At 38.4% G+C, this 14,891-nt stretch overlaps 1 protein-coding gene across 4 annotated transcripts in view; it reads right to left on the reverse strand.

Moving 5' to 3' along the window:
* Nucleotides 1-14,891, reverse strand: part of Slc9a7 (solute carrier family 9 (sodium/hydrogen exchanger), member 7) — a 193,185-nt gene that overhangs the window by 14,828 nt on the left and 163,466 nt on the right. For all 4 annotated transcript variants that reach the window (XM_006527617.4, XM_006527616.4, NM_177353.4 and 1 more), the window contains one exon: nucleotides 6,842-6,924. In XM_006527617.4, the coding sequence (XP_006527680.1) occupies nucleotides 6,842-6,924 (83 nt within the window). The remainder of the gene's footprint in view (nucleotides 1-6,841; nucleotides 6,925-14,891) is intronic.

Here is a 14,891-nt window from a genome sequence, read left to right on the forward strand (position 1 = left end):
AGCAAAACAAATCCAAGAACACATCAAAATGATCATCCCTCATGATCAAGTAGGCTTCATCCCAGGGATGCAGGAATGGTTTAATATACGGAAATCCATCAACGTAATCCAGTATATAAACAAACTCAAAAAGACAAAAACCACATGATGATCTCATTAGATGCTTAGAAAGCATTTGACAAAATCCAACACCCATTCATGATAAAAGTTTTGGAAATATCAGGAATTCCAGGCCCTTATTTTATTATGTTTTTATTTAAACATAATAAAAGCAATCTACAACAAACCAGTAGTCAACATGAAACTAAGTGGAGAGAAGCTGGAAGCAATCCCACTAAAATCAGGGACTAGACAAGGCTGCCTACTTTCTCCATAACTATTCAATATGGTACTTGAAGTCCTAGCCAGAGCAATTAGATAACAAAAGGAGATCAAGGGGATACAAATTGGAAAGGAAGAATTCAAAATATCACTATTTGCAGATGATATGATAGTATATATAAGTGACCCTAAAAATTCCACCAGATAACTCCTAAACCTGATAAACAGCTTCAGCGCAGTTGCTGATATATAATTAACTCAAACAAATCAGTGGCCTTTCTCTACACATCCTATATAAACAGGATGAGAAAGAAATTAGGGGAAAAACACCTTTCACAATAGTCACAAATAATATAAAATACCTTGGTGTGACTCTAACTAAGGAAGTGAAAAATCTGCATGACAAGGACTTCAAGTCTCTGGAGAAAGAAATTGAAGAAGACCCCAGAAAATGGAAAGATCTCCCATACTCATGGATTGACAGGATTAATATAGTAAAAATGGTTATCCTGCCGAAAGCAATCTGCAGATTCATTGCAATCCCCATCAAAATTCTTACTCAATTCTTCACTGAGTTACAAAGGGCAATTTGCAAATTCATCTGGAACAAAACAAACAAACAAACAAACAAACAAAAAACCTAGGATAGCAAAAACTATTCTCAACAATAAAAGAACCTCTAGGGGAATCACCATGCTTGACCTCAAGATGTACTACAGAGCAATTGTGATGTAAAAAAAAAAAAAAAAAAAAAAAAAAAAAAAAAAAAAAAAACTGCATGGTACTGGTACAGTGACAGACAGGTTGATCAATGGAATAGAATTGAAGACCCAGAAATGAACCCACACACCTATGATAACTTGATCTTTGACAAGGAATCTAAAACCATCCAGTGGAAAAAAGACAGCATTTTCAACAAATGGTGCTGGCACAACTGGCGTTTATCATATAGAAGAATGAGAATTGATCCATTCTTATCTCCTTGTACAAAGCTCAAGTCTAAGTGGATCAAAGAACTCCACATAAAACCAGAGACACTGAAAATTATAGAGGAAAAAGTGGGGAAACACTCGAAAATATGGACACAGGGGAAAAATTCCTAAACAGAACAACAATGGCCTGTGCTGTAAGATCAAGAATCGACAAATGGGACATCATAAAATTGCAAAGCTTCTGTAGGGCACAAGATACTGTCAATAAAACAGAAAGGCAACCACCAGATTGGGAAAGAATTTTTACCAATTCTAAACCTGATAGGGGACTAATATCCAATATATACAAAGAGCTCAAGAAGCTGAACTCCAGAAATTCAAATAACCCTATTAAAAAATGGGGCTCAGAGCTAAACAAAGAATTCTCAACTGAGGAATACCGAATGGCTGAGAAGCACCTGAAAAAAATATAAAACATCCTTAATCATCAGGGAAATGCAAATCAAAACAACCCTGAGATTCCACCTCAAACCAGTCAGAATGGCTAAGATCAAAAATTCAGGTGACAGTAGATGCTGGCGAGGATGTGGAGAAAGAGGAACACTCCTCCATTGTTGGTGGGATTGCAAGCTTGTACAACCACTCTGGAAATCAGTCTGGCGGTTCCTCAGAAAACTGGACATAGTACTACCTGAAGATACAGCAATACCACTCCTGGGCATATATCCAGAAGATGTTCCAACTGGTCATAAGGATGCATGCTCCACTATGTTCATAGCAGCCCTATTTATAATAGCCAGAAGCTGGAAGGAACCCAGATGTCCCTCAACAGAGGAATGGATACAGAAAATGTGATACATTTACACAATGGAGTACTACTAAGCAATTAAAAGGATGAATTCATGAAATTCTTAGACAAATGGATGTATCTGGAGGATATCATCCTGAGTGAGGTAACCCAATCACAAAAGAACTCACGTGATATGCACTCACTGATAAGTGGATGCTATCCCTGAAACTTGGAATACCCAAAGTACAATTTGTAAAACACATGAAACTCAAGCAAAGGAAGACCAAAGTGTGGATACTTCGTCCCTCCTTAGAATGGGGAACAAAATACCCTGGAAGGATTTACAGAAACAAAGTTTGGAGCTGAGACAGAAGAAAGGACCATCCAGAGACTGCCCCACCTATTCTTTACTATACACAACTATTCATTACACTTGGGTGGGTGGGGGCATTATTTTCTGAAAAACTTGAGACAAGGTCTTACTTAGTCCAGGCTGGCCTTCAGCTCCTGATTCTCTTGCCATAGGCATGCACCACACAATTTATTTTTAATTTCCAAGACTTTTTCTTTTCTTCTTCAACTATTTTCTAATAATTTGCCCTTATTTCATGACTGGAAGAAAAACCTTTTATTTATTTCTAAAATTTCTATGTTTTGGGTGTTTCTTTTTTTTTTTTTTTCTACTAAGACAAGGTCCCACACCCAGAAGATAACAAGCTGCCCTGTAACTCATTATTTAACCTATGCTGGCCTGTAACTCATGGCAATTCTGCCTCAGCCACCCTAAGTGCTGAAATTGGGTGTTTACATCATCATCATCAACATTATCATCATCAACCCTAGTTAAAAGCTTTTAAGAGTAAACATCAGCAATTGTTTAGTTACTTCAGCATTCCTACTCACTCGTGTATTTATTCAGTCTCTTAGTTCATCAGGCACAATGAAAACTCCTATTACGATTTTAAACAAGAACAGGGATGGTTACCCTGGGCACAAAAATCTTTGGTGTCTGTTTCTCTACTAACACGCCTACCTATCAAGGGTTTCTGCTTTCCCCAGATGTTTAAGGACAGAAAAAACTCATTGCCTCTAGTTAACCTCTTGACAAGAAGAAACTGCGATAGGTGTTCCCAACAGTCTTGAGTAATTATCTAAGCAAACTGGCTAAGACTCACTTTTATCTTTGACTGTATTTTGCCTGCAGTAATTCCTTCTACCTTTATTTGCCTTTCCAAATAACCAAAAATAACTCTTTTGTCATTTCTGTGAGGCCTTGGAAAAGAAGGAAGAGTATATAGACACTGAGCCTTTCATTTTAAACTGAAAGTTTGTCTGCCCCATATTAAGGCTTGTGGGAAAGGAGGCTCTGGAGACCTGTGGAAGTAATTCATGCTCAACTCAACTCTCATTTTTTGAGATGTTGTCTCATGTTGCCTGGATTGGTCTCTGTAACTGTTTGAATGAGAATGGCTCCATAAGATCAAATATCTGAATGTTATGATCCCAGGTTGCAGAAATGTTTGGCAAGGATTAGGAGATGTGGCCTTGTTGAAGGAGTTATGTCACTGGTGGTGGACTTTATGATTTCAAAAGCCCAAGCTATTTGCAGTTAGCTCTCTCTCTTCTCTCTTCTCTCTTCTCTCTTCTCTCTTCTCTCTTCTCTCTTCTTCTTCTTCTTCTCCTTCTTCTTTTCTTCTTCCTCTTCTTCCTCTTCTTCCTCCTCCTCCTCCTCCTTCTTCCCTCTCTCTCTCTCTCTCTCTCTCTCTCTCTCTCTCTCTCTCTCTCTCTCTCTCTCTCTCTCTCTCTCTCTCTCTCTCTCCAGATCATATGTAAGTTCTTTCTCAGCTACTGCTTCAGCACCATGCCTGTCTACCTGCCTGTTGCTGTGCTCCCACCACAATGGTCATGGGCTCTAACTAACGCTCTGAAACTTCCACTAAACTCTTCTTTGGTCATGGTAACTTAGCACAGCAATAAAAAAGTAACTAAGACACTCGCCACTCACTATATACTCCAGAAAGTTGCTATGGAGCCTAGACTAATTCTGAATTCATGCTCCTTCTGCTTAAACGTCATGGTTACAGGTGGGCACTACCATATCATGCCTGCCCAAATTTTCTTCTCATAATACCAAAATTAAATGTTCTGGATTTGTGGTGATGAGGAAGTAGGATGAATCATGGGTAACTTCCTCATCTAAGCATCTAAGCAGACTGTGCCTGCTTTAGTTTCTGTTCCCTGAATTAAGAAGTAGAAACCCCAAATTCTCCAAATTTAAACTCAGATGGAACTTTAGAGCTTACTCCTGTTTCTTTTCAAAGAATCAATTATCACTTTACCATTTATTCTTCCTCAGATGCTCTTCAATATTGCCTATCCTCTCCAAGCCCAAGAAACAACATGCGTTGTGGATTACCATTTAGGCAAATTCACATGGCTTTAAAGAAATCCCTGGAAATTCTGTTTCAGATAATAGCAAATATGGCAATTTTGGACTAGCCTTCTATTAAGTACAATGAGAAATTCTAGACAATGAAAATGAAACAAGGCAAAGGCCTTTGCTTAATAGCTTCAGAAAATGACCAAGGCGATGAAGAGGGCTGAAGTCCAGCAGGAGAACACCAAATATATGAGCCTGACCCTTGTCAAGCCCCAGTTTCCTTCAAGCTCAGCAGAGCATCTGGCATCCTGAGATGAGACAGGCTGAGACTGATAGAAACTGGAGTTTGAAGGCCAACTGAAGAAAAAGATGTGAACATACCAAGCTTTATGTTGGAACCCTAGATAAAAGTGCAAAGAGAAAACAAACTAACCCTCATAGGAACTCAATCTGGCTTCAAATCTCCTTTCTTGATGGCTGGGGAAAGGTGACCTGGAATTGCTATTGTTTAGATCTAGCTGTACAGCATCCTAAATTGAAATCCTTAAATCATCTCTGAAAGATGACATCATATAGAACATCTCAAATTATCTCTAGATGTGGTCCTTGCTCATGTTTGTCACTCAGCTAAAGAAAACATACACACAGGAGATAAAGAATCTAGACTCTAAAGATAATTTGGGAAACTTGCTTGATGACTGAGACAGGCAATTATTTCTGGAGCAGGACACAAAAGATACTAACCAGAACAGGATTAATCAACCAGATTAAGAGTTCCTGTTCCTCAAAAGATTTAATTTGGAAAGTGAATAGACAATTTATAAATTGGGAGATGATATATTATCATATATAGCCAGCAAAAGGTGCATAATCTGATACATAATGTACTCTTACCAATCAGTAAGAAAAATTCAAATAGCACAATAGACAAATGGACAAGAAATGTAAAGAAACATTTCATAAAGAAAATAAACAATGGCCAGTAAACATGTGAAGAGAGTCCTCAATTCTGTGAGCTGTCACAGAAATATAAATTATACAATAAAAATCAAAAGAATGATAATAACAACTGTTGGAAAATATGTGGAACAACTGGAACTTTCAGACACTAGGAATGTATGAAATAGTATCACCACCTTGGAAAACTGTCTTGTAATATTGAACCTACACATGCCTTGTGCCTTTGCAACTTTCCTCCTAGTCCCACTGAAAACATACACACAGTATATCAGGGATACGAATGAATAAGAATGTTCACAGAAGTTTTCTTCAAAAAGGCAATAATTCAAGGCAATAATTCAATGTTCATCAATAATAGAATGATAAATTGTGGGGTAGATATACAATGAAACACTATGCAGCAATAAAAGCAAATGAACTAGAGCTAAACACAACATGGATGAATCATACAAAAAAGAGATATGAAAATAGGTATACACAGTATAACATATATATGCAATATTTTCAGTTATATATACATGTATAATATATGATTGTGTACTTATATATAATTGAAAAACAAATAAAACCATTAAACATTATAAAAGTAAAAAAACTGAAAAAAATGATGTGGCTACACTTGAGGAGGAAGAATAATATTGCTTTATGCCAGCTTCCATGTTTCTTGACTGATTTAATGTTAAATGAGTGTGTTTATTTTGAGACAGGGTCTTATACAGCTCAGGCTGGCTTTGAACTCATTATGTAGTCCAGGCTTGGCATTATCTTCTAGCCTTCCTGCCACCACCTTTTGTGTGCTGGGATTACAGGCTTATGCTTGTACACTTGACTCTTAGTGTGTATATTGACCGAGAACATTTATAATTTGGATATGTTTCTCTTCATCTTTTATACTTTGGGAGAAGATTGCTTTAACATTTTCAATGTCTTAAAAATATTCATAATAAGCCATCTACCCATTTGGTCACTATTTCAATTCAAAATAGCATTCAGGTTTAACTATTTTCTTTTATTTGACTTGACAAGAATAATATGTACCCTGCATATGGCCCTATTATGCCAGGATAACATTAGATATAATTGGCCAAATTTCACCAATAAGAATAATCCTTACTACAAGGATGTCCCAAGACTCTGTTCCCTTCCAGAGTTAAGGGAAGATGACTGTATAATTTTAACTAGTTTACCTACAAAGATACAAAGCTTTTGAGAGCCACATAAGTCTGCCAGACTATAGATTAACTGTTCTCCTGAAATATCCATATTCCTCTTGGTAAGAGTAATGTTCACCTTGACTACCTATGATTGAAAGATCAATGCATTTGTCCCAAGAGAAGACTGAGTATGCTTTCCCTGTGCACACCTTTCCTTATTCATCAGGAGTGTCACCCACTGACCATTCAACAAGTGGCTGTTGTCACTAATGTCTCCTGAGCCTAGATGAATGTAAAAGGATACTTATGATCAAAGATGTACCACAGCCTGAATATCCATGCACTTTCCTGCTTTGTCCGGCTTCCTCCAACAGAATCCATGCCATCCTAGAAGAAACCAGAGAACACTAATAAGGGAAAGGTGCACTGAGAGAAGAGGGAAAGGCTAGTTTTAAATCCCTAACTCTTGTGTTTTGCCAGAGCCTTGCACAAGCTAGGCCATTGGTCTCAACATGGGTTCATACAACTAAGTCAACTACAACTTTCACAGAGCTAGAACTCACTATACACTACCACAGCTTCAAAGATGCAGCTCTTGGTGATAGAGAATTTATATAGGATGTACAGGGCCTTGAGTTCAATGTCTAGAACCACACCTGCAGAGATATATTGAGAGGCAAAATGCTAGCAGAAATGAAGCAAACCCAAAAGGGAAAAAAAAATCAATTCCCCGAGGCCAGCCTGGTCTACAGAGTGAGTTCCAGGACAGCTAGGGCTACACAGAAAAGCCCTGTCTCAGAAAACCAAAAGAAAAGAAAAGAAAAATCAATTCCCAAAGGGAAAAAAAAGCCTAGTTATATTTGTAGGTAGATGGAGACAATATTAGTATAGACTGCCTTTTGGCATTTTTATTTTAATTTCCCTCCAAGTACACTTAGGGAGTTAATTACCTTACAGTGGTTTAAATCCTTGTAGGACAAAATTGGCATCGCCAATAGTAAAGAAAGCTTAAGTAAAATCAACTTTCCAGGTTTTCCCAAAGTTGGCTTAGAGAAACAACAGTGCTGAGCTTCCTAATAAACTAGCCTAGGGGCTCTTTGTAGTCCTAGTCCAGGTGCCCAGGTAACAGGACTACACATCTCTCTACTAGCTTTAGGGGGCAGTGGCCAGGGAAACAAGAACCAGGCTACAAATTATGGGATTTTTATCTATTATAAAATAGCAAGTTCCTCTCAAATATTTTCAACACTTAATTTTCAATATCTGTAAGATCAGGCATTCATTTGAGGTTTAAGATGTCTTTTCTATACAAGTAGTCTATAAGCAGTACAGCTGATATAAAGATTAGATTGACTTCATCAGCTTGAGGGCACTGTCAGGGGGTTCTATATTGCTGGGTGACAGGCTCTCCAAGTACAAGTGAAACACACCTATTTTTTATCATCATCCTTTTTAATACCACAGAGATGGTCAAGTGTGCAAAGGAGGCATAATCAGCAATATATACTAAAACTGCAACCCAAACTACAATGAATGCTGAATCACAGAGAGAGTCATTCTGTGGTGGTAACAAAGGTTGTCAGGGATACTCAAGAAGATGAATATATAGAATAGCCTTCTCTATGATATAAGCAAGCACTATTTAAATTCCACCATCAAAGCTCATTTAAAAAAATAGTTTCCATGGTATTTAAGGAATACATACTGATGGATATGGAATTGGACTTAATACACACTTCTGTGGTTGAGAAACTAACACAAATCAATTTTATTTTAAAGTTTTATATCCAGATAGGAGAAAAAGGACAGAAAAAATGTCTCCATTGTTGATAGCAATTGTTTCTCTAAGTAACTACTAATTAATGGCAATGCTAGAAAGATTTTTAAATGCTACATGACTGATTGAAAATTATAATTCTCTAGGGGGGAACACTAAATGTTTCTTTGGAAGCTATTTAAAAAGATTTACCCTCTCTCCTCTTCATGTGTGTGTGTTTGTGTGCATGTGTGTGTGCGTGTGCGCGTGTGTACCTATGGATCCTCTGTAGCTCCAGTTAGAGATGGCACATGGGTACCCAGAACTGAAGTAGGATCTTTAGAGCAGCAAGTGTTCTCTTCTGCTGAGCCATCTCTCCATTCGCACGAAATTGTACTTAGGGAAATGATGCACATCACCAAGGACACTATGAAGCAGGAGCTTCTTAAACTCTTTCCATTTGTGTCCTCTTTCCATCTAGAAATATTTTACATGGCCCAAGTTATATATAAAATCAAATACTTACACATAATAAATCAGAAAGAGACTTATCTTAAAATAGTTATTTGATATACACATAATTTAACATTTCTAATATTAAAGGTGAAATGAATTTTCATGTAAGAGAGATGGATGTGCTTATTTTAATATAAATCATGGCTGAGTATTTGATAAGTGTTCTAATTTTATAATTGTTAATGTAGGGGATGCTGTTTCACATAAACATATAGCACAAAATATAAAAGTATGCTAAGGTACATTTCAGAAACTGCTGGAAATTCTATCTAATCCTAAGTCAAAATTCATCTATTTTTTTCCACACAAAAACTCAAAATGGAAGAAAACATTGTGCCACAAGGCACAAGAGTTAATTAGGAAAAAATCCAAAGTGCTAACTTTTTAAAGTTTAATCATTTCTAGCTCGAAGAGATGGTGCCAGAGGCATGATTAGGGACAGGAAGAACTTTGCTCTACATATACTGGCTTTGAGAAAATCAGGACAGGTTTCAACTACTTTAGTGCCCAGAAGTCACTCCTGTGGACTTGGAACTACACAGAGCTGACGGGGTAGCCACTGCAGAGACAGGTAGGGCTTCTTTCCCCTGTACTTGGAGACTGAGGTGACCATTCACTCATTGTCCATAAAACAGATAGAACTTCATTCTGTCATCACATCCTTCCATACTTTCCCTCCAGAATGGTGCATATCACATCTTTAGCTCAGGCCACTCCTAGAGCCTAGCACACTCCTTCCTTCCTTTTACTCTAATACATCCATCCCAGTAGTACTGGTTAATCTTCCTGGTCAATCCCTAGTAATCTTTCAAGTCTCTACAAGTTTGGCTTCTCTGAGAAATGTTTTATAGGAACTCCAAGAAGTGTACATGTGAACACCAATGCCCCCTCAAAGGATGCTGGCTCCTGATTGTGTTGTTCTTTTGCTGTTTGAGCCGAGACAAGTTACCTCATCTTTCTGTGCTTCAGTGAGCATATTAACTAGAAAATATTATTACTTACCTTATAGGATCATTATGTGGTTGTGATACTGCTATATGACTAAGAAATATATATTTGGTTTTTCCTACTCCATAACACAAAACTCCTAAAACTCTTGTGATTTCCTAAGCAAAGAAGATTATTATTTTGTTATTTATATTAAGTAGGGTTCAACCATGCCTGAGTTTATGTTATCAAGGTCACTTTTAGAATCTGAGAACTGGTCATCAAAAAAACCAATTATGTGACCAAGAATCAACATTTAGTTCTAGCCCCAACCTCCAAGAAGGGAAGTAGGAGTGGGAATATAGTCCCTTCCTTGGAAGTGTATTATCTCTTAATAAACCATCTGATTCTTCTGTAACTATGTGTCTGATCAATGCTTTAGTCTGTGATGCAAAAACCTGGAAGTCCTCTAGAAGTACCCTCTAAACCCTGGTAGATACTATCTGGCAAATCGAGTTAGAAGGTAAGATTTACATTTCTAATCTCCTAAAGTTTATACTCATTCTGGGGGCACATGAGAAGAGCCACTTCAAAGTATAGGCACAGGTTAGACAGTTAAGAGGCATTGCAGTGCCTATCACTTGAAAAGTCTTATAACAGGACAATCTATCTGGCCCTAAGCCAAGGTTAGAAATTAGCCCTCCTTAAATGTAAGAAAACATTCAGTTATCAAGGTCCAGTGTAAAAGCATATACCACCTGCATTCCATAGCAGCTGACTGGCAAGGAATAATAACCTTAAAGGAAGTTAGACCCTTTCCCTCCACACCTCCTACAAGCATGCCTTCCCCAGAAATCCTTCCCTCTAGCCTTCATGTCTACTCCTTTCACTTTCCCCAAGGCTGATGGGCATAGTGGGTACAAGGTGGAAAGAGTGCTATCTGGGCACTTACTTTTGGCCATATGCCTAAATCTCAGGTTAACAAACTTTAGGCATCAAAACGTGAGAGGAACCCATTGTGCAGACATTCATATGGGGTCAATGGCACAGTGACCACTGCCCCTTTGCACACCACTGCCTCTCTGGACATATCTGCCCTCTGAAAGTTTCTCCTGCCTCTCCCCAGCCTCCTCCCTTTTGACCCTCTTTACTAACTGCTGTATACTTCTCTACTGCTTTCCTATGTACTGTAGACAATTCATTCCCTAATAGCAGCCTCCAAGGTAGTAAGAAACGTCTTTGAACAAGAAATCCAGGAGTGGGAGAGACTACCTATTTTTACTTTAATTTGGATGGTAACCTGAAATAGGAAAAAAAAAAAAAGACCACAGATATTATGCTAGCAAGCTTCTTCTCTGAAAAACCAGCTACTTGGGCCTTTTAATAGTCTCTCATGCAAGAAATGAATTTCACTGATATGCACAGTAAAGGCTTGTCTCCAAGTCATTGGAAAGTTATTGGGAGACATGATCCCTGGAGTGGCACTAGTGACTTATTCAAACCCTAGCCAAGTATGAGTAAACCTAGAAGGGTTAGAGGCTCAAACTAGTGTTTCTAACTCTGACAAGCTATGCTCAGTTCGTTAGGTAGTAGATGGAATAGGAAGATGGACTAACTCATCAGGTCTTGAGGACTTTGCACCTGACACAAAGGGTTACCTTTCCAGACAGGAGAAATCCTGAAGTGGAAACTTAAGGGTTCTTTGGAATGTCAGTTGTGCTGGATGGTGTTTTGTTGGGGCAATCACATGAAGGAGTGTTTTCCTGAAATAGATACAGGTGAAAGGCTAAGGCACATTCATGAAGGAGCGTTTTTGCTAAAGCAGACACAGGAGAAAGGATGTTCTGCTAAAGCAAATACATAAAAGGACACATGATAAAGGATTCTTTGCTTATTACACACATGTATTGGTCTGCCTTACATTATATAATTGAGCTCCATTTGTTAGGACTACATGAGAAAAATGCACCAAAAAACTTCTGGTGGTGTGCTACAGTTTCTTGCTGCTTCCTTCAACTTGGGCTGATTGACAGAGGGATGTTAGCTGAGACAGATTCATGTGCTAAGGCAATACATATGGTGCAAGACCTGTGAAGGACATGTGATGTTTGGAGGGAGTATAAAAAGGACTCAATGGACAGTGACTAAGGCTGAGCTAGGCTTACTTATAGAGCTAGCTGTGCAATGTTGTTGGTCTCTCATCTTCACTGATCTTCCCTTCCCTTAGAGAGGCACAGCCAAGAACTTCTGGCATTCCCCCTGGTCCCCCACTGACTTGTGCTGAGGCTAAAGCCTGCCTGTCTCTGCTAGTCGTGTCACTGCTGTTACTAAACTGGACTGCTGGTGCATCCATGAAGTGTTTGTAAGTGGATCAAGCTGCCTCTGCTGATCTGTGAACTGAACTGCCGATTTCCAGACAACACAGATGGGAGTTGCTCCAAGGAAACATTTCTAAACAGGTCCACTTCCCCACCACACCACACCCCAGATCCTTTCATTCCCATTATCTCTGGTGGGTGGTGGGTAACAAGGGAACTTAAAGCATTTAAGAACTATCATTAAAAATAGGTTTTGAAAAAAAAATTAGACTTATACCCTCCATTTCTTTTGTTTCCCTTAAGTTCCCTTACTACAATACACTGTCAAAATTGGAGTAAGTTTGTTTGATCATGATAACTTGAAAAAGAGGCGACCATATTCCTATAACACTGTCTATAGCCCAATATAAACTTACTGATGGAAGATTTGGATAAAAGGATCTAAAGTTGATCCTGCTTAGATCCGTAAGAGGAAACAGAAGCTCAGGGAGGGAGGAAACTAAAAGATATACAAACAGAAGCTCATAATCCTATTCAGAACACATACCCTCCCAGATCAGGATCCAAATAGCTCAGCTCACAACACGCCTATGGAGCTAAAGTTGCAACAGGACAATAATCTTCTTGCATCAATAAAAAATGTATTAAGAAGCCTGTTACTTGAGCCGGGCTTGGTGGCGCCCGCCATTAATCCCAGCAGTTGGGAGGCAGAGGCAGGCAAATTTCTGAGTTCGAGGCCAGCCTGGTCTACAGAGAGAGTTCCAGGATAGCCAGGGGAACACAGAGAAACCCTGTCTCGAAAAAAAATAAAACAAAACAAAACAAAATCAAACAAAAAAAAAAAACCCTAAAAAAAAAAACTAAGAAAAAGAAAAAAGAAAAAGAAAAAAAACTGTTACTTATAATAAAATCAGAGCAGTTACTCAAGGGAAGAAGAAAACCCTACTGGGTTATCCAACAGGCTAGTTGAGATCTTCCAAAAGTTAAGATTACCTCAACTTCCTCTCCCCACATCTACTGTCTCTTTTCTTTTGGATGCTGACCAGAACCTATGTATGTCTTTTCTGGTACTTTGGGTTGCCTTGATTTTTCTCTAAAATCTCCTTCCCTGACTGACATGTGGCAGACCTCTGTGTTAGTAACTCCTTGTCTTTCCTCCATACTCTTCTTTTGGGCAAATGCTAGGATTTACAGTTTCCCTGCCTTGGAAGTTTTTTATTTGTTTGTTTGTTTTTAAATTTATTTATTTTATGTAAATGAATGTTTGCATGCATATATATTTATGTAGCCTTTGTGTGCCTGATGCCCAAAGAAATCAGAACAGGGCTGTAGGATCTCCTAAAACTGGAGTTTGGGTGGTTATAAGCCACACTATGGACGCTGGGAACTGAACCCCGGTCCTCTGGAAGAGTGGCCAGATTTCTAAATGCTCAGCCACCTCTCCAGCCTTAGAAGTTTTTCTTTTAAGCTCTAATAAATTGCCTTTGAGCTTCTGTTTGAGTCTTAAACTCTTAAACTAAGAATTCTAAAATGAGAGTCGATTTCCATGCTATCTCTGATAACTCCAATGGGATGCTTCAGAATTCTGGTAACAAGCAGGGATTGAACTCAGATCTTCAAGCTTGTCAGAAAGCACCATTGCTTCTTAAATGCAAAAATAGTCTTATTTATATAACCAGTAGTTGTAACCTTACTTTATGTTTTGGCTTTCATCATTGGTTTTCTTTTAGCATATTGGCATGGTATATACTAAATGATAACAATGCATTTTAAATTTATTTTACATTGAATTCTTCTTATAATTGCTCTTTTGTGTTTTGTCACATTCTCATGAATTCTTCTTATAATTGCTCTTTTGTGTTTTGTCACATTCTCAATATGTAGCTCTCAGTATGTTGACTTATTTTTTGACAGCTTGAGGGATATCATTCCTAAACTCTAAAATTAAATTGGTGACAACAACTATCCTCCAAAACCATTGACCCTAGACATGACAACAACAACCCCTCACCCCCTGAGAGTGGTTACCTAAGGTGCAAAAGAAATGCTAGTTCACAGTCAACAGGATATAGCAGTTCCAGGCTAAAGTCCTGTGCTGCAGGGATTTCAGCCAATCTCTATGACATGGGATCTTCTCTGACAGGTAAGTAGAAGAGAGAGAGAGTTCACAGTCCTTCCTAGTCAACAGCATAGACATAGTTATAGAAGATGCAGCACCGTCCTTCAAATCCAACCCTCTAAAACTCCAGGGTCCACAGCTCTCAGAGGAGAATTGAGGCAGGAGAAAAGGGCAAAGAAGGTGGATGTGAAAGACCTTACAAAATTACTATACGGGAAAAAACAAAGCTTACAAAGAGGAAGGGCAGAAACTCTCAGCACAGAACTTATTAAAATAGCTGGTGCAAGTTGGCACTCCAGGTAACGCATAGCTCCTTATAATACTCAAATAAGTACAGTGATTTAAATTTTAATGATACATGAAGCTACGAGTAGAACTGGATGTTCTGACTATGTGTGGAAAAGCCTGCACTATCCAAATGAACCAAAAAGCTCACACTATGTAAATGTGCCCTTAAGGTCACAAAAACAATCCAACTATGTATAGCAGGGTCATATGAGCTACTAAACATTCTCTTTGCTCTGGCCCACTTCTCTCTTCTATTAATAAACTATCTCTCCTACAACAATATATCTCTGCTCAATTCTTTGTTCTGTAACACAAAACTGGAACTGGAAGCCCTCCAGAGGTGTCATTCTATCCCACTATCAGCCAATATCCCATGAGCAGTGGAGTAAATACCAGTGACAACTTGAATGAGCTTGCAAATGGTTTCTCA

Source organism: Mus musculus, chromosome X (assembly GCF_000001635.26).
Source record: "Mus musculus strain C57BL/6J chromosome X, GRCm38.p6 C57BL/6J".
NCBI classification, from domain to species: Eukaryota; Metazoa; Chordata; class Mammalia; order Rodentia; family Muridae; genus Mus; species Mus musculus.